The sequence below is a fragment of the Pongo pygmaeus genome, chromosome X, assembly GCF_028885625.2.
Source record: "Pongo pygmaeus isolate AG05252 chromosome X, NHGRI_mPonPyg2-v2.0_pri, whole genome shotgun sequence".
Taxonomy (NCBI): domain Eukaryota; kingdom Metazoa; phylum Chordata; class Mammalia; order Primates; family Hominidae; genus Pongo; species Pongo pygmaeus.
Window position 1 is genome coordinate 66668103 of NC_072396.2, and position 23864 is coordinate 66691966.

A 23864-nucleotide genomic window follows, 5' to 3' on the forward strand; every position below is an offset into this window, starting at 1 on the left:
AGATTCCTGAGACCTGCCAAAAGGGGTTGTCCATGTCGTGGGAGTTGTGCTGGGCCCAACAGGTCACTCTGAGAAAGGGCAGAAATTGATATAGCCTGACACTGCCTGAGCTACTCTACTGTGACTCTGGAGCACAAGGGGTGAGAGGAGAGGAAATCAGGGAGCTAGATGGCAAGAGGACTTTGAAGCAGGAGTTCCAGTCACAAGGTGAAAGTGCACAGAAATGGCAAATCCCAGGCGAATGTCCTATCTTTTTGGTGCCCACCAAACCCCCAAAAAGCTCTGAGGTTGTTTTGGCCTAAGAAACTAACATAGCTTTGAGCTATGCTTAAAAACTTTTTTCTGGAACTTTTAAGATGAATTATGCCATATATAATTTACCTAGTGAATATTATCAGTCCACAAGTATGATTTAGCTCCATTGCTTGGTCTCCTTGGGGCTAACTTTCAGACCCAGATGCATTAGGCGTGGGTGTGGGCCAGTTGGTTTGGTTTACATCTTTGGGTTCATTTTTGAATTGATGTTGCTTCTCTAACAAATCATATCTTATATGCTTTAGTGGTTCTGGAGCCCTAGGCAGATTTCAGATTTTAACCCAAATATAGTGGCAATGGACCCTCCTTTTGTGTGAGTAACAAAGCCAGTGATAGCTCTGCCTTCTGTACCCTGTTGGCTATAAGGTAATCAAGAATGTATCATCCTGTTTTGTAGATAAGTTAACAGAAGCTCAGAAAGGGCAAAAGGACATGTATGCTCAATGAGAACCAACAGATAGAGGAAGTTCCCTCATTCACTCCTGCCTCCCTCAATCCATTACCTGTGGTCTTGGGCAGTATACTTTAGGAGCTCAGCCAACTGTAAGGGATACTTGCAGATCTTCTGCACTGGAGTCAAAAGGAAACCATCGATAGCAATGTCAATCATCTGCTGCAAGAGGCGACAGGCCTCAAAGAAGTGCTGGTAGCGGCTGTCCTTCATCAGTTTGGAGAGCTCCATGCAAGCATCCAGGTGGTTGTTACAATACTCAGAGTATATCCAGAATCCATCTTGCTGTGGGAAAAGAAAAAAAGGAAAGGAAAAGGCTACTGAGGACCCCAAAAGAAGTCTTGAAGTAATGGAAAGACAGATCATATTCTTAGGCAGAAATATTAAAATGATAATGAGTCAATTATTCTTAAATTGATTCATAATTTAATAATAAATATCAAAACAAATTATTCAGTAACAAGACAAACTGACTATAAAGTTCTTATAGAAAAATGAGTAAATAGGAATAGTAGGGACATTCTGTAAAAGAAGGGTAATGAGGGAACACTGGCCCTAATAAGGGTAAAACACAGAATGGCAATAAAACTCTGGGACTGGATCACAAAAAGCAAGAGATCAGTGACTCTACTTCTGGCAATGACAGACTAAGTTGTTGCAGACAAACCCTGCCACTGAGAGTAGCTGGAAAAGCTAAAAATATAAATAAATATCTGTTTGAAGGAATCACATAATCCAGAGCCTGATATTATCTCCATAAAATGTCCCTAAGGAAATGCAATGTGATGAAGTGTTTAGAGGTAAGGAATCTAAGATGTATGCAAGTTAAACACTAATGGCTGAGAAAAAAATGTATGAGTGTGTGTATATGTATGTATGGACATATAAATATGTATATAAAGAGAGGGGAAGAGGAGAGAGTCAGGAGAGAGAGGGAGAGCACACTCAAATGATAAGACAAAATGGTAAAATGTTAACAACAGGGGAATCTGGGTATTTTTTGTATGGTTCTTATTTTTCAATCTTTCCATAAGTTTGAAATTAATTCCAAGTAAAGTTTTAAAAAAACTCTATGTTTTTTATTATATATTGACAAGTACTTAATAAAAGATAACCTGATACATTAGAATGGAAAATATTTATAAAACCCAAGAGAAACAATAGGCAATAGAAACTGATCAACAAAAAATCAAGATAGAGTTGTTATATAAGGGTTGAAAAACAAGCAAAATAGCACATAAAAAGAATAATATACCATGATCAGGACAGACTTATCCCAATCCAATTCACCACATTGACAGATTAAAGGAGAAAAATTACATGATCGTTTCAATAATGCTGAATAAGCATTTGAGAAAATAAATTTATGACAAAGACATCAGCAAACTAGAAATAGAAAGAAACTACCATAATGTAATAAAGGGTACCCATGAAAAACGTTAAGCTAATTACTTGGTAAAATATTGAATGCTTGCCCCTAAGATCAAAACAAGACAAAGATGCCTGTTCTCACCATTTCTAGTTAAGACTGTACTGTATATCCTGGCCAGTGAAATAAGATAAAAAAGGAAATAGACAGAATATAGACTGAAAAAAGAAGAAATTAAACTCTTTTTTTCAGAGATGACATAATTGTATATGCATAAAATCCTAAGAAATCTACAAAAAAAATACTGGAAACAATTAGTGAATTTGGTAATGTGTCAGGACACAAAGTCAGGGTACAAAAATCAACCGTATTCCTGTGTAATAGTAATAGAGTATAGGAAATTGACATCTTAAAATACCATTTACAATAGCAGCCAAAAAAATTGTAAATACTTAGAAATCAACTTTTAGGAGAGGATGTCAGTAAGATGGCAGAGTAGGAAATATCGCCTTTCTTTCTTCAGCAAACAACAACAATTTGGTAGCTATCCATGAACAAAAATTAATTCTAGAAAAGCTTAGGGGTCCACTTAGGAAGCCACAGCAATATAGTGAAAGAAAAAGTCAGAAAACAAATACACAAAACGAGTAGGAAAAACAGTTTCATTTTGTCTGCATCACCCTGTCCCCATAGCTGGTACTGCTCATTATGAAACGGAAACTCCTTGGATCTTCTGTCCTACATACAGGGAGGAGACAGGAGTGTACAACCAGCTTCCCCAGCTTTATGGGACACTGCCCTAATGACCAGCTTCAGTTTCATCCCACCTAGATCTCTGAGAAGACAGATATAGCCTAGATGTCTGGAGACAGCAGAGAGCAAAGAATAGGGATTGGTTTTATCAGTATCAGCAAAGTAGCAGGAGTCGCAGTGATCTGCCGTGGCTTGCTTGGCACAGGGCCCCAGTAGGCCTCTCTGTCAAGGACCTCAACAGTCCTCATAGCTACTGGGTACCTCCTGTAGATTTTACCTGTCAAGATTCTTCAGTGTTCACAGTCACAGACCCCAGAAGCTTTTTCAGCTTTTGCTGCTGAGAAAACCAACTGCTAGTATAGTATCAGCAGACGCCCTGCAGCTTATACTGCTAAGGGTCCATGGGTTGTTTTTTCTTCCTTCTCAGTTTTAGGAGAAAAAACAAACAAACAAACAACAACAACAACAACAACAAAAAACGTGCCTGAGCCATGTCCCTTCTTCTTCTCTACTTCCTGGAGCCACCCAGAGCTGCCCAACTGCTGCTGTGGTTACTATAGCCCAGTGGGAAGGGGTGATGCAGGCCAACAGCTTTCACATTCTCCAGATCCCTGATCCACCAGAGCTTTCCCTCCCCCATGCCCAGAGCTGCCTGAGCTACTCCTACCACAGGTGCCTTGGCCAAGGGACTCAGCACAGGAGCCTTTGCATTCTCTAGGTACTTAAGCAAGTACTGCCTCCTTGGATCCTCTGGCCCAGTGACCCAGCACAGCTACCATGCATGTACCTGCAAACAGCCCTAGGGTCCCAAACTAGGGATTCTAGTCTCACTACCACGTGTTACCAAAGCTGACCCAGGCAGACAGGCTATCACACAAATTCTTCTAAAGCACACATGGAATACTGTCCAGAATAGACCACATGTTATACCACAAAATAAGTCTTAGCAAATTTAAGAAGATCAACATCATATCAAGTATCTTTTCTGGTCATGATGATATAAAACTACAAGTCAGTAACAGGAAGAAAACTAGAATATTATTTTTTTTTTTTTTTTTTTTTTTTTTTTGAGACGGAGTCTCGCTCTGTCGCCCAGGCTGGAGTGCAGTGGCGTCATCTCGTCTCACTGCAAGCTCCGCCTCCCGGGTTCACGCCATTCTCCTGCCTCAGCCTCCCGAGTAGCTGGGACTACAGGCGCCCGCCACCACGCCCGGCTAATTTTTTTTTTGTATTTTTAGTAGAGACGGGGTTTCACTGTGTTATCCAGGATGGTCTCGATCTCCTGACCTCGTGATCCGCCCGTCTCGGCCTCCCAAAGTGCTGGGATTATAGGCGTGAGCCACCGCGCCCGGCCTAGAATATTCTTAAATCAGTAGAAATTAAACAACATATCCCTGTATAACAAATGGGTCAAAGAAAAAAATCAAAAGGGAAATTTAAAAATATCTTGAGACAAATGAAATTGAAAGCACAACATACCAAAGCCTTTGGGATGCAGAAAAAAAAAAGTTCTAAGAGGGACGTTGATAGCACTAAAAAAAATCTGAAATAAACAGTCTGATATTCCACCTCAAGGAACTAGAAATAGAAGAACAAAGTAGACTCAAAGATAGCAGAAGGAAAAAAATAAAAGATCAAAGCAGATATAAATCAGAGAACAGAAAAACTTAGGGAAAAAAATCAACAAAACTAAGACTTGGTTTTTAGAGAAAAAGAGAATATAGGTAAATAAAATTAGAAATGAACATGAAGATATTACAAAAGATGTCTCAGAGATGAAAAGGATTACAAGGGACTATTATGAACAATTATGTGACAACAACTTGGAAATACCAGAGGAAATGAATATATTCCTAGAAATATAAAACCTACCAAGATTGAATCAAGAAGAAATAGAGAGTCTGAACATTAACAAATAAAGAGATTGAAGTAGTCATTTAAAATCTCCTAACAACAAAAAATCCTAGGACCAGATGGCTTCACAGCTGAATTCTACCAAATACTCAGATAAGAATTAGTAGCAATCCCTCTTAAACTCTTCAATAAATAAATAAATAAATAAAAGAACTAAAGGGAATACTCCCAAATGATTCTAAAGTCAGACAGAAATACAAGAAAAGGGCCAGGCACGGCGGCTCACGCCTATAATCCCAGCACTTTGGGAGGCCGAGGTGGGCAGATCACAAGGTCAGGAGATCAAGACCATCCTGGCTAACACGGTGAAAACCCGTCTCTAATAAAAATACAAAAAAATTAGCCAGGCATGGTGGTGGGCGCCTGTATTCCCAGCTACTTGGGAGGCTGAGGCAGGAGAATGGCGTGAACCCAGGAGGTGGAGCTTGCAGTGAGCCGAGATCACGCCACTGCACTCCAGCCTGGGCGACAGAGTGAGACTCTGTCAAAAAACAAACAAACAAACAAAAAAACAGAAGAAAACTACAAGCCAGTATCACTAATGATCATAGGTACAAAGATTGTCAATAAAATAGTAGCTAACCAAATTCAGTAACATATCAAAAAGATCATACATAATGACCAAGTGGGATTTATCCCTGGGATGCAAGTATGGCTTAACAAATCCAAATCAATTATTGTGATACATTACATTAGCAAAAGGAATAATTTAAAAACCACACGGTTATTTTAATAGATGTGGAAAAAGCTTTCACAAAGTTCAACATCCTTTCAGGATAAAATATCTTCACAAATTAGGTATTAATATTAAAAATTTCCTCAACATAAGAAAGGCCATTTATGAGCTGCCCACAGGTAACATCATAATCAATGGTGAAAAATGGAAAGCTTTTCCTCTAAGATCTGGTATAAGGCAAGGATGCCCATCCTTGCCAATTTTATTCAAAATAGTACTAGAAATACTCACCATGGCAATCAGATAAGAAAAATAAATAAAAGGCATCCAAATTAGATCAGAAGTAAACTAGCCTTATTTGGAGATAAGATGATTATATATGTAGAAAGCCCAAAAGACTCCCCCCAAAAATTAAAAAAAAAAGTTGTTAGAATAAATGAATTCAGTAAAGACGCAGGATACAAAAAAAAAATCAGTGTACAAAAATCAGTTGCACTCTTTATACCTATAATGATGTATCAAAAAAAGAAATTTTAAAAAATCATATTTATGATACCATCAAAAAGAGTGAAATACTTAAGGAATACATTTATTCAAGAAGGTGAAAGATCTGTGCACAGAAAACCAAAACACCCTGATGAAAGAAACTGAAGAATACACAAAGAAATAGAAAGATTTCCCATGTGCAAGGATTGGAAGAACCAATATTGTTAAAATGTCCCTACTACTCAAAGCGACATACAGATTCAACACAAATGATGTCACCTAATAAACCTGTTCAATTAGGAACCAGAGACATATTTGAACATTTTGAATGGAAACAGAACTGAAAAATATATTTTAAGCTGAAAAAAAAAAAAAAAACCACAACCCCTATCTAAATTCCAATGGCATTTTTCATGGAAATAGACAAAAACATATATAAAATTTCTATGGAAACAAAATAGACCCTTAATAGCCAAAGCAACTCTGAGAAATAAAAATAAATTTGGAGGCATCACACTCTTTGATTTCAAACAATATTAGAAAACTATGGAAATCAAAACAGTATGGTACTAGCATAAAAACAGATATACCAATGTAATAGAATAGAGAGTCCAGAAATAAACCCAAATGTAATAGAATAGAGAGTCCAGAAATAAACCCAAGCAAATATAGTGAACTAATTTTTGACAAGAGCACCAACAGGACACACTGGGGAAAGTATAGTCTCTTCAATAAATGTTGTTGGAAAAACTGAATATCTATATGCAAAAGAATAAAATTGGGCCCATATTTTACACCATACACAAAAATCAACTCAAAATGCATAAAAGACTGAAACATAAGAGCTGAAATAATAAAACTACTAAAAGCACTACTGCTGTGCTTTTTTATATGACACCAAAAGCACAGGCAACAAAAGCAAAAAGAAACAAGTGGGACTGCATCAAATTAAAAAGCTTCTATGCAGAAAAAAAAAATCAACAACATGCAAAGGTAGCCTATAGACTGAGTTAAAATATTTGCAAACTGTATGTCTGATAAGTGGTTAATATTCAAAATATATAAGGAACTCACATCATTTCACAGCAAAAAAATAAACAAATAAACAAATAAACTAATTAAGAAATGAGCAAAGAATTTGAATAGACATTCCTCCAAAAAAGACATAAAAATAGCCAACAGGTATATGATGATGCTCAACATCATTAATCATCAGGAAAATGCATATCAAAACCACAATGAGAAATAACCTAGCATCTATTAGGATGGGTAGTATCAAAAAGATAAGACATAACAAGTGTTGACAAGGGTTTAGAGAAAAGGAGACCCTTGTACACTGTTAGTAGGAATATATATTGGTACAGCAGCCACTGTGGAAAATAATACCTTTAAGATGTTCCCAAAGAAATAAAAAATAGAATTATCAAATTATCCAGTAATCCCTCTTTTGAGTATATGCCAAAGGAAATGCACTCACCACCTTGTAAAGATATCTGCACTCCCATGTTCATTGCAGTATTATTAACAATAGCCAAGATGTGGAAGCAAACAAAGTGTCCATTAATGGATAAATGGGTAAAGAAACTGTCGGGTGTATATGTATACGTAATATGTTGCCTATATTTTAATAAATTACCTCTATTTTTAATTTATTTTTATATATACTACATATACACAGAATAGAATATTATTCAGACTTTAAAAAGAAGGAGGGAAGGAGATCATGTCATTTGTCACAACATGGAGGAACCTAGAGGACATTATGCTACATGAAATAATCCAGTCACAGAAAGAAAACTACTGCATGATTTCACTTATATGTGGAATCAAAAGGAAAAAAAATGAATACATAGAAACAGATTAGAATGGTGGTGACCAGAGGTGAGGGGGTGGGAGAAAATGGGAAGATATAAGTCAAAGGGCACAAAGTTGTAGTTATGTAGGAAAAGTCTAGAGATCTAACCTACAGCATGGGGACTAGAGTCAACAATATTGTATTATACACTGGAAATTTGCTAAGAGAGTAGATTTTAGATACTATTACCACAAAAAAGTAACTATGTGAGATAATATGTTAATCTGTTTGACTGTAGTCATCACTTCATCATTTATATCAAAACATCACATTGTACATCTTAAATTTATATCTTAAATATTTTTTAAAACAATCAAATTTTAAAAGGTCAAAATCATACAATGAAAACTAGAAAACAATCCTGGGAGAAATCACGAAAAAATCGAAATAAACAGTTAAATGTTCATGGATCTGAAGACTCATCATATCAATGTTCCCAAAACTGATTCACAGATTTAATGCAATCCCAACCAAAACACTGACAGGGTTTTTGTTTGCTTGTTTTTGGTAAAATTTGGCAAGATTATTCTTAAATTTATATACAAATACAAATAACCTAAAATAGCTAAAATTGTTTTGAAAAAGAACTAAGTTGGAGGAGTTATGCTATCTGATTTAAAGACTTGCTATGAACCTATATTAATCAAGAAAGTGGGTTACTATTACAAGAATAGTCACACAGATCACTAGAACAGAAGAGTGTACCTAAAAATAGATCTGCACATATATGCTTAATTGATTTTTGACAAAGGTGCCCAGGCAATTCAATAGGGGAATCAGTATTTTTTAACAAATATCCATACAGAAACCAATTAACCTTGATCTGTATTTTGTGCCATATATAAAAATTACCACAAAAGGGATCATAGGCCTAAATGTAAAAAATAAAACTATATAACTTCTATCTTTTAAAAAAGTGGAAAATCATTATGATTTTGAGATAGGCAAAGAAAGCAGGAAACAAAAAGCATGACCCATAAAATAAAGCGATAAACTGGATTTCAATAAAATTAAGTTTATGCTTTTCAAAAGATACTCTTAAAACTAAAAATCAAATTACCATTCAATCCAGCAATCCCATTACTCTGTATTGACTTAAAGAAAATAAATCATTATATCGAAGGAATACTTGCACTTGCATGTTTACCGCAGCGCCATTCATAATAGCAAAGATAAGGAATCAATCTAAGTGTCCACCAACAAATGAATGGATAAAGAAAATATGGTACTTCTACACAATGTAATGGTATTCAGCCATAAAAAGAATGAAATTATGTCATTTGCATCAACATAGATGAAACTAGAGGTCATTGTCTTAAGTGAAATAAGCCAGGCACAAAAAGACAAATATCACATGTTCTCATTTATTTGGGGGTGCTAAAAAATTTGAACACATGGAGGTAGAGGGTGGAAAAATAACAGAGACAGGGAAGTGTGAGCGGATGAGAAGGGAGAACATGAAGATAAATGGGTTAAAGGGTACAAACATAAGATAGAAGGAATACATTCAATGTTCAATAGCAGACTAGGATGACTATACTTAAAAAAATGCATTGTACCCTAAAACCCAACTTGATCACTATGCATTATACATATGTTAAAAATTTCTCACATACTCTATAAATATGCACAACTTAGAAAATACACAGTTAAGAAAATGAAAGGCTAAGCCACAGACTGGGATATAATGTCTGCAAATAACTTATCTGACAAAGGACTTGTTAACAAAATATATAATTCTCATAACTGAGAATGTCACCGAAATAGCACACAGTATATGTAGCTTTACTCTCCTCCACAGAAAACCAAAAAGAACTAGCCACTGCCAAGATTATCAAAAGGAATATTCCAGAACTCAACGACTGAAGTTGTGACAATCCCAGAGGCCACAGCGAACTGAAACACTGCAAGCAAAAGGTAAAATAGCTCCTTCCCCAAGCTGCCAGGGACTGTGTAGAAAGGCACCCTCAAAATCAAGGTTCCTATAATACTGGAAAAAATAAAAGTAGACAGCTAGCTTCCCCACCATCTTAGATTCCTTTTCAGAAATTATTCCTGCCTCAACCTGTAAGAAGCCTCTCGAATGCCTGCAGAGTAAAAAATCCCAAAGGCAGCTACAGTTAGAGAGGGTGGGGGTGGGGTTAGCAACACCCAGTGCATGAAACTCCAGCTTCCCTTCATCTGACCTCAAAAAAGACACCAAATCAGAAAGGCTGTTTAACAGCATCACGTTGCAGGAAGCACACTTCATCAGTCCTCTGGGGACAAACCTCCATCCAGCTTTCCCACAGAGCTGGGGTATCTTTGGGATTCCTCCCCATCCAGGATGATTAGCACTTTGAACTTGAGAAAGACTATGTCAAATCTGGGTTCAGGGTGCCATCTAGTGTTGAAAAGGAGGCAGTGATCTCAGGCTAAGGGAACTAAATCGTCACTCTGTACAAAACCTCTAGACAGACATACTTCTGAAAGACCAAACCAAGCCAGACAGTGAAGACTGGAATAAAGAACTAATCCGTCAATGCAAATGCACAGACATATATCCATAGAAAGAGCAAACAGGAAACCATGACATTCCCAAATAGACAAAATAAGGAGCCAGTGACTGACCATAATGAGATGATGTTGTGTGAGCTCTCAGATCAAGAATGCAGAATAGCAATTTTCAGGAAACTCAGAAAATGCCAATGTAACACAGAAAAGCAATTCAGAAATGTATTACAGAAATTTAACAATGAAACTGAAATTTTAAAAAATTAATCAGAAATCCTAGAGCTAAGAAATACAATAGTCAAACTGAAAAATACATGGGATGGTCTCAACAACAGAATTGATCAAGCAGAAGAAAAAATCGGTGAGCTCTAAGACTGTTTGAAAATACACAATAAGAAGAGAAAAAATAATGAGAAAAATGAAGAACGCCAACAAGATCTAGGGGATAGCCTCAAAAGAGCAAGCCAAAGGGTCACTGGCTTTAAAGAGGATGTTGAGAAAGAACAAAACGTAGAAAGTTTATTCAAAGTAATAATAACAGAGACTTTTCCAAACCTAGAGAAAGATATAAATATCCAGGTACAGGGTTAAAGACCACCAAACATGTTCAATCTAAATAAGATTACCCTAAGGCATATAATAATCAAACTCTCAAAGGTAACAGACAAAGAGGGGAATCTTAAAAGCAGCAAGAGAAAAGAAGCAAATAACATATAAGGAGTTTCAATTCCTCTGGTAACAGAGTTTTCAGTGTAAGTCCTAAGGGCAGGAGGGAGGGCGGCAACATATTCAAAGTACTGAATGAAAAAAAAAAAGGGGGGGGGTGGAGCCAAGATGGCCAAATAGGAACAGCTCTGGTCTACAGCGCCCAGCCTGAGCGACCCAGAAGACAGATGATTTCTGCATTTCCATCTGAGGTACCACGTTCATCTCACTAGGGAGTGCCAGACAGTGGGCACAGGACAGCGGGCGCAGCGCACCGTGCTCGAGCTGAAGCAGGGCGAGGCATTGCCTCACTCAGGAAGAGCAAGGGGTCAGGGAGTTCCCCATCCTAGTCAAAGAAAGGGGTGACAAACGGCACCTGGAAAATCGGGTCACTCCAACCCGAATACTGCGCTTTTCCGACGGGCTTAAAAAACAGCGCACCAGGAGATTATATCCTGCACCTGGCTTGGAGGGTCCTATGCCCATGGAGTCTCACTGATTGCTAGCACAGCAGTCTGAGATCAAACTGCAAGGTGGCAGCGAGGCTGGGGGAGGGGCGCCCGCCATTGCCCAGCCTTGCTTAGGTAACAAAGCAGCCCAGAAGCTTGAACTGGGTGGAGCCCACCACAGCTCAAGGAGGCCTGCCTGCCTCTGTAGGCTCCACCTCTGGGGGCAGGGCACAGACAAACAAAAAGACGGCAGTAATCTCTGCAGACTTAAGTGTCCCTGTCTGACAGCTTTGAAGAGAGCAGTGGTTCTCCCAGCACACAGGTGGAGATCTGAGAACAGGCACACTGCCTCCTCAAGTGGGTCCCTGACCCCTGAGCAGCCTAACTGGGAGGCACCCCCAAGTAGGGGCAGACTGACACCTCACACGGCCGGGTACTCCTCTGAGACAAAACTTCCAGAAGAATGATCAGACAGCAGCATTCGCGGTTCACGAAAATCCGCTCTTCTGTAGCCACCGCTGCTGATACCCAGGCAAACAGGGTCTGGAGTGGACCTCTAGCAAACTCCAACAGACCTGCAGCTGAGGGTCCTGTCTGTTAGAAGGAAAACTAACAAACAGAAAGGACATCCACACCAAAAACCCATCTTTACATCACCATCATCAAAGACCAAAAGTAGATAAAACCACAAAGATGGGGAAAAAACAGAGCAGAAAAACTGGAAACTCTAAAAAGCAGAGCGCCTCTCCTCCTCCAAAGGAATGCAGTTCCTCACCAGCAATGGAACAAAGCTGGACGGAGAATGACTTTGACGAGTTGAGAGAAGAAGGCTTCAGACAATCAAACTACTCTGAGCTACAGGAGGAAATTCAAATCAAAGGCAAAGAAGTTGAAAACTTTGAAAAAAATTTAGAAGAATGTATAACTAGAATACCCAATACAGAGAAGTGCTTAAAGGAGCTGATGGAGCTGAAAGTCAAGGCTCGAGAACTACATGAAGAATGCAGAAGCCTTAGGAGCTGATGCAATCAACTGGAAGAAAGGGTATCAGTGATGGAAGACGAAATGAATGAAATGAAGCGAAAAGGGAAGTTTAGAGAAAAAAGAATAAAAGAAACGAACAAAGCCTCCAAGAAATATGGGACCATGTGAAAAGATCAAACCTACGTCTGATTGGTTTACCTGAAAATGACGGGGAGAATGGAAGCAAGTTGGAAAACACTCTTCAGGATATTATCCAGGAGAACTTCCCCAATCTAGCAAGGCAGGAGAACATTCAGATTCAGGAAATACAGAGAACGCCACAAAGATACTCCTCGAGAAGAGCAAATCCAAGACACATAATTGTCAGATTCACCAAAGTTGAAATGAAGGAAAAAATGTTAAGGGCAACCAGACAGAAAGGTCGGGTTACCCACAAAGGGAAGCCCATCAGACTAACAGCGGATCTCTTGGCAGAAACTCTACATGCCAGAAGAGAGTGGGGGCCAATATTCAACATTCTTAAAGAATTTTCAACCCAGAATTTCATATCCAGCCACACTAAGCTTCATAAGTGAAGGAGAAATAAAATCCTTTACAGACAAGCAAATGCTGAGAGATTCTGTCACCACCAGGCCTGCCCTAAAAGAGCTCCTGAAGGAAGCACCAAACATGGAAAGGAACAACCGGTACCAGCCGCTGCAAAATCATTCCAAAATGTAAAGACCATCGAGACTAGGAAGAGACTGCATCAACTAACAAGCAAAATAACCAGCTAACATCATAATGACAGGATCAGATTCACACATAACAATATTAACTTTAAATGTAAATGGACTAAATGCTCCAATTAAAAGACACAGACTGGCAAATTGGATAGTCAAGACCCATCAGTGTGCTGTATTCAGGAAACCCATCTCACATGCAGAGACACACATAGGCTCAAAATAAAAGGATGGAGGAAGATCTACCAAGCAAATGGAAAACAAAAAAAGGCAGGGATTGTGATCCTAGTCTCTGATAAAACAGACTTTAAACCAACAAAGATCAAAAGAGACAAAGAAGGCCATTACATAATGGTAAAGGGATCAATTCAACAAGAAGAGCTAACTATCCTAAATATATATGCACCCAATACAGGAGTACCCAGATTCATACAGCAAGTCCTGAGTGACCTACAAAGAGACTTAAGACTCCCACACAATAATAATGGGAGACTTTAACACCCCACTGTCAACATTAGACAGATCAACAAGACAGAAAGTTAACAAGGATATCCAGGAATTGAACTCAGCTCTGCACCAAGCGGACCTAATAGACATCTACAGAACTCTCCACCCCAAATCAACAGAATATACATTTTTTCAGCACCACACCACACCTATTCCAAAATTGACCACATAGTTGGAAGTAAAGCTCTCCTCAGCAAATGTAGAAGATCAGAAATTATAACAAACTGTCTCTCAGACTACAGTGCAATCAAACTAGAACTCAGGATTAAGAAACTCACTCAAAACCACTCAACCACATGGAAACTGAACAGCCTGCTCCTGAATGACTACTGGCTACATAACGAAATGAAGGCCGAAACAAAGATGTTCTTTGAAACCAACGAGAACAAAGACACAACATACCAGAATCTCTGGGACACATTCAAAGCAGTGTGTAGAGGGAAATTTAGCGCACTAAATGCCCACAAGAGAAAGCAGGAAAGATCCAAAATTGACACCCTAACATCACAATTAAAAGAAATAGAGAAGCAAGAGCAAACACATTCAAAAGGTAGCAGAAAGCAAGAAATAACTAAGATCAGAGCAGAACTGAGGGAAATACAGACATTAAAAAACCTTCAAAAAATTAATGAATCCAGGAGCTGGTTTTTTGAAAGGATCAACAAAATTGATAGACCACTAGCAAGACTTAATAAAGAAGAAAAAAGAGAAGAATCAAATAGATGCAATAAAAAATGATAAAGGGGATATCACCACTGATCCCACAGAAATACAAACTACCATCAGAGAACACTACAAACACCTCTACGCAAATAAACTAGAAAATCTAGAAGAAATGGATAAATTTCTCGACACATACACTCTCCCAAGACTAAACCAGGAAGAAGTTGAATCTCTGAATAGACCAATAACAGGTTCTGAAATTGTGGCAATAATCAATAGCTTACCAACCAAAAAGAGTCCAGCACCAGATGGATTCACAGCCGAATTCTACCAGAGGTACAAGGAGGAACTGGTACCATTCCTTCTGAAACTATTCCAATCAACAGAAAAAGATGGAATCCTCCCTAACTCATTTTGTGAGGCCAGTATCACCGTGATACCAAAGCCTGGCAGAGATACAACCAAAAAACATAATTTTAGACCAATATCCTTGATGAACATTGATGCAAAAATCCTCAATAAAATACTGGCAAACCAAATCCAGGAGCACATCAAAAAGCGTATCCACCACGATCAAGTAAGCTTCATCTCTGGGATGCAAGGCTGGTTCAATATACACAAATCAATAAATGTAATCCAGCATATAAACAGAACCAAGGACAAAAACCACATGATTATCTCAATAGATGCAGAAAAGGCCTTTGACAAAAGTCAACAACCCTTCATGCTAAAAACTCTCAATAAATTAGGTATTGATGGGATGTATCTCAAAATAATAAGAGCTATCTATGACAAACCCACAGCCAGTATCATACTGAATGGGCAAAAACTGGGAGCATTCCCTTTGAAAACGGACACAAGACAGGGATGCCCTCTCTCACCACTCCTATTCAACATAGTGTTGGAAGTTCTGGCCAGGGCAATTAGGCAGAAGAAGGAAATAATGGGTATTCAATTAGGAAAAGAGGAAGTCAAATTGTCCCTGTTTGCAGATGACATGATTGTATATCTAGAAAACCCCATTGTCTCAGCCCAAAATCTCCTTAAGCTGATAAGCAACTTCAGCAAACTCTCAGGATACAAAATCAATGTACAAAAATCACAAGCATTCTTACACACCAATAACAGAAAAACAGAGAGCCAAATCATGAGTGAACTCCCATTCACAATTGCTTCAAAGAGAATAAAATACCTAGGAATCCAACTTACAAGGGATGTGAAGGACCTCTTCAGGGAGAACTACAAACCACTGCTCAATGAAAAAAAAGAGGGTACAAAGAAATGGAAGAACATTCCATGCTCATGGGTAGGAAGAATCAATATTGTGAAAATGGCAATACTGCCCAAGGTAATTTATAGATTCAATGCCATCCCCATCAAGCTACCAATGACTTTCTTCACAGAATTGGAAAAAACTACTTTAAAGTTCATATGGAACCAAAAAAGAACCCGCATTGCCAAGTCAATCCTAAGCCAAAAGAACAAAGCTCAAGGCATCACGTTACCTGACTTCAAACTCTACTACAAGGCTACAGTAACCAAAACAGCATGGTACTGGTACCAAAACAGAGATATAGATCAATGGAACAGAACAGGGCCCTCAGAAATAACGCCACATATCTACAACTATCTGATCTTTGCCAAACCTGACAAAAACAAGCAATGGGGAAAGGATTCCCTATTTAATAAATGGTGCTGGGAAAACTGGCTAGCCACATGTAGAAAGCTGAAACTGGATCCCTTCCTTACACCTTATACAAAAATCAATTCAAGATGGATTAAAGACTTAAACGTTAGACTTAAAACCATAAAAACCCTAGAAGAAAGCCTAGGCATTACCATTCAGGACATAGGCACGGGCAAGGACTTCATGTCTAAAACACCAAAAGCAATGGCAACAAAAGCCAAAATTGACAAATGGGATCTAATTAAACTAAAGAGCTTCTGCACAGCAAAAGAAACTACCATCAGAGTGAACAGGCAACCTACAAAATGGGAGAAAATTTTCGCAACCTACTCATCTGACAAAGGGCTAATATCCAGAATCTACAATGAACTCCAACAAATTTACAAGAAAAAAACAAACAACCCCATCAAAAAGTGGGCAAAAGACATGAACAGACACTTCTCAAAAGAAGACATTTATGCAGCCAAAAAACACATGAAAAAATGCTCACCATCACTGGCCATCAGATAAATGCAAATCAAAACCACAATGAGATACCATCTCATACCAGTTAGAATGGCAATCATTAAAAAGTCAGGAAACAACAGGTGCTGGAGAGGATGTGGAGAAATAGGAACACTCTTACACTGTTGGTGGGACTGTAAACTAGTTCAACCATTGTGGAAGTAAGTGTGGTGATTCCTCAGGGATCTAGAACTAGAAATACCATTTGACCCAGCCATCCCATTACTGGGTATATACCCAAAGGACTATAAATCATGCTGCTATAAAGACACATGCACACGTATGTTTATAGCGGCACTATTCACAATAGCAAAGACTTGGAACCAACCCAAATGTCCAACAACGATAGACTGGATTAAGAAAATGTGGCACATATACACCATGGAATACTATGCAGCCATAAAAAATGATGATTTCATGTCCTTTGTAGGGACATGGATGAAATTGGAAATCATCATTCTCAGTAAACTATCGCAAGAACAAAAAACCAAACACCGCATATTCTCACTCATAGGTGGGAATTGAACAATGAGAACACATGGACACAGGAAGCAGAACATCACACTCTGTGGACTGTTGTGGGGTGGGGGAAGGGGGCAGGGATGGCTTTAGGAGATATACCTAATGCTAAATGACGAGTTAATGGGTGCAGCACACCAGCATGGTACATGTATACATATGTGACTAGCCTGCACATTGTACACATGTACCCTAAAACTTAAAGTATAATAATAATAAAATTAAATTAAAGAAAAAAAAAACCTCCCATACTGTGCCCAGCAGAGCCATCCTTCAAACACGAAGGAGAGATACAGACTTTCCCAGACAGAAGCTGAGGGAATTCATCAACAGAAGATTTGTCTTACATGAACTGCTAAAGCCAGTTGTTCAATCTTAAAAGAGCCCTAATATGTATCAAGAAAACATCTGAAGTTATAAAATAAACTGGTAAATGTATACAGACAAATTCAGAATAAACTATGCAGACAAATACTGAATTGTGGTGTGTAAACCATTCATAGCTTTAGTATGCAGACTGAAAAAAATCTATCAAAAATAATGACAATTTATTAAGGTCAACCTGGCCAACATGGTGAAACTCCATCTGTACTAAAAAATACAAAAATTAGCTGGGTGTGGTGGCATGTGCCTATAATCCCAGCTACTCAGGAGGCTGAGGTAGGAGAATCGCTTGAACTCGGGAGGCAGAGGTTGCAGTGAGCCGAGATCGTGCCACTGCACTCCAGCCTGGGAGACGGAGCAAGACTCCATCTCAAAAAAAAAAAAAAAAAAAGGCAATTTATTAAGAGATAGGCAATATAAAAAGATGTAAATTGAGACAACAAAAAGTTAAAATGGGGAAGTAATGGACTTAAATTGTAGAGATTTTAGTTTTTAATTTTTCTTTTGATCAAAGTTAAGTTGTGATCAGTTTATAATAAGATGTTCTAAGCCCCACAGTAACATCAAAGCAAAAACCTGTAAAAGACACACTAACAAAAGCAAATAATTAATACATACCACCAGAGAAAAATCACTAAACAACAAAGGAAGATAGTAGTAAAATAATGGAAGAGAGGAGTTACAAAACAATCAGAAAATAACAAAATGGCAGTAGTAAGTCCTTACCTTTCAAAAATAACATTGAATGTAAATGGGACTAAATTCTCCAATTAAAAGAGAGTGGCTGAATGGATTAAAAAAAAAAACCAGCATCCAACTATATGCTGCCTACAAGAAGTTCACTTCTTTAAGTGAATTTCTAGTGAATAAGACACTTATAGACTAAAAATGAAGGGACGGAAAAAGATACTGCATATAAATAGAAACCACAAAAGAGCAGCAGTGGCTACACATAAATCATACGAAACAGACTTCAGGTCAAAAACTGTAAGAAGAGACAAAGAATGTCATTATATAATAATAAATGGGTCAATTCAGCTAGAGGATATAACAATTATAAATTCGCATGCACCCAACACTGGAGCACCCAAATATACACAACAAACATTAGTAGATTTAAACAGAGAGATAGACTACAACACCATAATAATAGGGAACTTCAACACTCACTTTCAGCAATGAACAGATTATCCAGACAGGATATCAACAAAGAAATACTGGATTTCAGTTGTACTATAGACCAAATGTACGTAACTGAAAATAACAGAACATATCATCCAACTGCTGGAGACTACACATTTTTCTCATCAGCATATAGAACATTCTTGAAAATAGGTCGTATGTTAGGCCATAAACAAGTCTCAATAAGTTTTAAAAAGTCAAATTAATATCAACTATCTTTTCTGACCACAATGAAATAACACTAGAAATCAGTAAGAAGAGCACTTAAGAAACTGTACAAATACACCAAAATTAAATACATTGCTCCTGAATGATCAGTGGGTAAATAACAAAATTCTTTTAAAAAATAGAAATTTCTCAGAACAAATGAAAATGAAAACACAAGATACTAAAGCCTATGAAATACAGCAAAAGCAGTACAAAGAGGAAAATTTATGGCAATAAAAGTTTTCATCAAAAAAAAAGAGAAAGTCTTCAAATAAATAATCTAGCAAGTCACTTCAAAGAATCAGGAAGGCAAGAACAAACCAAACCCAAAGCTAGTAGAAGGAAATAAATAACAAACACCAGAGCAGAAATAAATGAAATTAAGGCTGAAAAATACAAAAGATCAATGAAATGAAAAGTTGTTTTTTTGAAAAGATACACAAAATCAACAAATCTTTAGCTAGACTAAGAAAAAAAGAATACCGAAATAAATAAAATCAGAGGTGAAAAGGGAGAATATAACTGATACCACAAAAATACAAAGGATCATTACAGAGAATATGAACAACTACAGGCAAACAAATTGGAAAACCTAGAAGAAATGGATAAATTCCTGGATACATATGACGTACCAAGATTGAACCATGAATAAATAGGAAACCTGAACAAACCAATAACAAGTAACAAGATCAAAACAGTAATAAAAAGTGTCTCATCAAAGAAAAGCCAAGGACCTTATGGTTTCACTGCTGAATTCCACCAAACATTTAAAAAAGAACTGATACCAATTCTATGCAAATTATTTCAAAAAAGTAAAGAGGAGGAATACTTCAAACGCATTCTATGAGGCCAGCATTACCCTGGTACCCAAACCAGACAAAAACACATCAAAAAAAGAAAACTACAGGCCAATATCACTGGCAAACATAGATGCAAAAATTCCAAACAAAATACTAGCAAACTGAATTAAACAACACCTTAAAAAGATCACTCATGATGATCAAGTGGGTCTCATCCCAGGGACAAAAGTTTGGTTCAACATATGCAAATAAATAAATGTGATACATTACATTAACAGAATCAAGGACAAAACCCATATGACCACGTCAATAGATGCTGAAAAAGCATTTCATAAAATTCAAGATCCCTCCATGATAAAAAGACAACAAACTGGGTACAGAAGGAACATGCATCAAAATAATAAAAGCCATATATCACAAACCCACAGCTATCATCATACTGAACAGGAAAAAAATCAAAAGCCTTTCCTCCAAGATCTAGACCAAGACAAGAATGCCCACTTTTACCACTTATGTTCAGCGTAGTACTGCATGTCCTAGCCAGAGCAGTTTAGGCAAGAGAATGAAATAAAGGGTATCCATATTGAAAAGGAAGAAATCAAATTATCCTTGTTAGCAGATGATATAATCTTATATTTAGAAAAACCTAAAGACTACATACACACACGAAATGCTGGAAATGATCAACAAATTCAGTAAAGTTGCAGGATACAAAATCAACATACAAAAAGCAGGTGCATTTCTGTTTGCCAATAGTGAACAATCTGAAAAAGAAACCAAAAAAGCAATCCCATTTAAAATAGCTACAAAAAAATAGGAATAAATTTAAGCACAGAAATGAAAGATCTCTAAAATAAAAACTAAAAAGCACTGCTGAAAAAAATTGACAACTACACACAAAAAGGGAAAGATATCTCATATTGATGGATGGGAAGAATTAATATTGTTAAAATGTACTGCCTAAAGCAACCTATAGATTAAATGCAATTAATATTAAATTAATATTGTTAAAATATACTACCAAAAGCAATCTACAGATTAAATGCAATCTCTATCAAAATACCAATGACATTCACCACAGAAATGGGAAAAAAATCCTAAGGTTCATATGGACCCACAAAAGACCCAGAATAGCCAAAGCAATCCTGAGCAAAAAGAACAAAGCTGGAGGCATCATACTACCTAACTTCAAAATACACTATAAAGCTATAGTAACCAAAAAAGCATGGTACTGAAATAAAAACAGACAAATAGACCAATTGAACAGAATAGAGAATCCCAAAATATACCCATGCATTTACAGCCAATTCATTTTCAGTAAAGACACCAAGAACACATATTGGAGAAAGGACAGCTTCTTCAATTTATGTTCTTGGACAAACTGGATGTCCATATGCAAAAGAATAAAACTAGACCCCTATCTCTCACCATATGAAAAAATAAAATCAAAATAGATGAACGACTTAAACGTAAGACTTGAAACTATGAAACTACTAGAATAAAATATTGGAAAAATGACTCAGGTCATTGATATGCACAAAGACTCTATTGAGTTAAACCTCTAAAGCACAGATAACAAAAGCAGAAATACCCAAATGGGATTATATCAAGCTAAAAAGCTTTTGCACAGCAAAGGAAACAATCAACAGAGTGAAGTGACAACATACAGAATGAGAAAAAATATCTGCAAACTATCCATCTGACAAAACATTAATAGCCAAAATATATAAGTGACTCAAACAACTCAATAGCAAAAAAACACAAATAATCTGATTTAAAAGTGGGCAAATGCTCTGAACAGACATTTCTTAGAAAAAGACATACGAATGGCCAATAGGTATACGAAAAATGCCCAACATCATTAATCATCAGGGAAATGTAAATCAAAATCACAAGGACGTATCATCTCACCCCAGTTAGAATGGTTATTATCAAAAAGACAAAAAATGACAAATGCTGAAGAGGATGCAGAGAACAGAGAACTCTCATACACTGCTGATCGGAATTTAAATTAGTACAGCCATTACGGAAAATGGTATGGAAAACTAAACATAGAAGTATCATATGATCCAGCAATCCCACTGCTGGGTATATATTGTATATAGTCAAAAGAAGAAAAATCAATATGTCAGAAGAGATATTTGCACTCCCTTGTTTATCACAGCACTATTCAAAATAGCCAAGATATGGAATCAACCTAAGTGCCCACTGATGGATCAATGGATGAAGAACATGTTGCTATATATACAGGATGGAATATTATTGAGCTATAAAAAGAAAATCCTGTCATTTGCAGCAACATGGATGGAACTGGAAGACATTATGTCAATTGAAATAAGCCAGGCACAGAAAGACAAATATCATATGTTTTCACTCATATGTGAGTAGGGGCTATAAAAGTTGATCTCATGGAGTGGAGAGTATAGTAGTAGTTACCAGAAGTTAGGAAGGTTGTGGGGAGAGAAGGATGAAGAGAGGTTGGTTAATGGGCACAAAACTACAGTTATATAGAAGAAATAAGTTCTAGTGTTTCATATCACAGCAGTTAACAATAATTAATGGTATATTTCAAAATAGTTATAATTATAAAAACAATTGTAGTTAACAATAATTAATTGCTTGTTTCAAAATAGCTAGAAGATTTGGAATGCCCCTAACACAAATAAATGATAAATGTTTGAGATGATGGCTATCCCAATTACCCTGATTTAATCATTACACATTGTATTCATGTATCAAAACACCACATGTAGTCCCAGCACTTTGGGAGGCCAAAGCGGATGGATCACGAGGTCAGGAGTTCGACACCAGCCTAGCTAATATGGTGAAACCCTGTCTCTACTAAAAAAATGCAAAAATTAGCTGGGCATGGTGGCACACGCCTGTAAATCCCAGCTACTCAGGAGGTTGAGGCAGGAGAATTGCTGGAACCCGGGAGGCAGAAGTTGCAGTGAGCTGAGATAGCGCCACTGCACTCCAGCCTGCGTCACAGAGTAAGACTCCATCTCAAAAAAAAAAAACAAAAACAAAAACGCATGTACCCCATAAATAAGTAAAATTATTACATATTAATTTTTAATAAAAAAGAACTCTCAAAACTGAACAAGAAAACAAACAATACACTTAAAATGGGAAAAATACATGAACAGACACTTCACCAGTTTTTACATAGATGGCAAATAAACACATGAAAAAAATGCTCAACATCACTATCCATTGGAAATGCAAATTAAAATTACAATGAGATACCACTACACACCTACATGTTAGAATGGCTAAAATTAAAAAAAAAAATAGTGACTGGCCAGGCACGATGGCTCACGCTTGTAATCCTAGTCAGCACTTTGGGAGGCCGAGATGGGAAGATCACTTGAGGTAAGGAGTTTGAGACCAGCCTGGCCAACATGGTGAAACCCCATCTCTACTAAAAAGACAAAAATTAGCTGGGTGTAATGGCACATGCTTATAATCCCAGCTACTTGGGACAGTGAGGCAGGAGAATTGCTTGAACCTGGGAGGCGGAGGTTGCTACAAGCCAAGATTGCACCACTGCACTCCAGCCTGGGTAACAAAGCGAGACTCTGTCTCCAAAAAAAAAAAATACTGATAATATCAAGTGTTGATGACCATGTGGAGTAACTTCAACTCTTACATATTAGTAGTGAAAATGCAAAAAGGTATAGAAACTTTGGAAAATAGTTTGGCATTATCTAATAAGTTAAAAAATCTACCATGCCACCTAGCAACCCTAACCCTGGAAGACCTTAACCAAGAAAAATGAAAACATATATTCTCAAAAAATATTGTACTAGAATGTTTATAGCAGCTTTATGCATTAGAGTTCAAAACTGGAAACAACCCAAATATCCATTAATTTGTGAATAGGTGGTATATCCATGCAATGGAGTGCTACTAAGCAATAAAAAAGGATAAACGAATGATATATGCAAAAACATGGATGGATATCAAAGGCATTATGTTAAATGAAAGAAGCTAAACACAAAAGATTATATACTGTATGATTTCACATATATGACATTTTAGAAAAAGCAAAATTTCAAATAAAAAGGAGATCAATGTTTGCCAGTAGCCAGGAGTAGGCGCACAGATTGTTTGCAATGTCTAGATAAGAGGACTTTGTGGAGTTATAGAAATGTCCTATATTTTGATTATTATGGTGGTTACACAACTATATACATTTGTTAAAACTCCTTAAAGTATACACTTAAAATCACTTAA

At 37.2% G+C, this 23864-nt stretch overlaps 1 protein-coding gene across 15 annotated transcripts in view; it reads right to left on the bottom strand.

Annotated features, from left to right (window-relative positions):
* ARHGEF9 (Cdc42 guanine nucleotide exchange factor 9) overlaps positions 1 to 23864 on the bottom strand; it is a 160016-nt gene that overhangs the window by 44981 nt on the left and 91171 nt on the right. For all 15 annotated transcript variants that reach the window (XM_054471702.2, XM_054471708.2, XM_063660642.1 and 12 more), the window contains one exon: positions 819 to 1051. In XM_054471702.2, coding sequence (XP_054327677.1) covers positions 819 to 1051 — 233 coding nt within the window. The remainder of the gene's footprint in view (positions 1 to 818; positions 1052 to 23864) is intronic.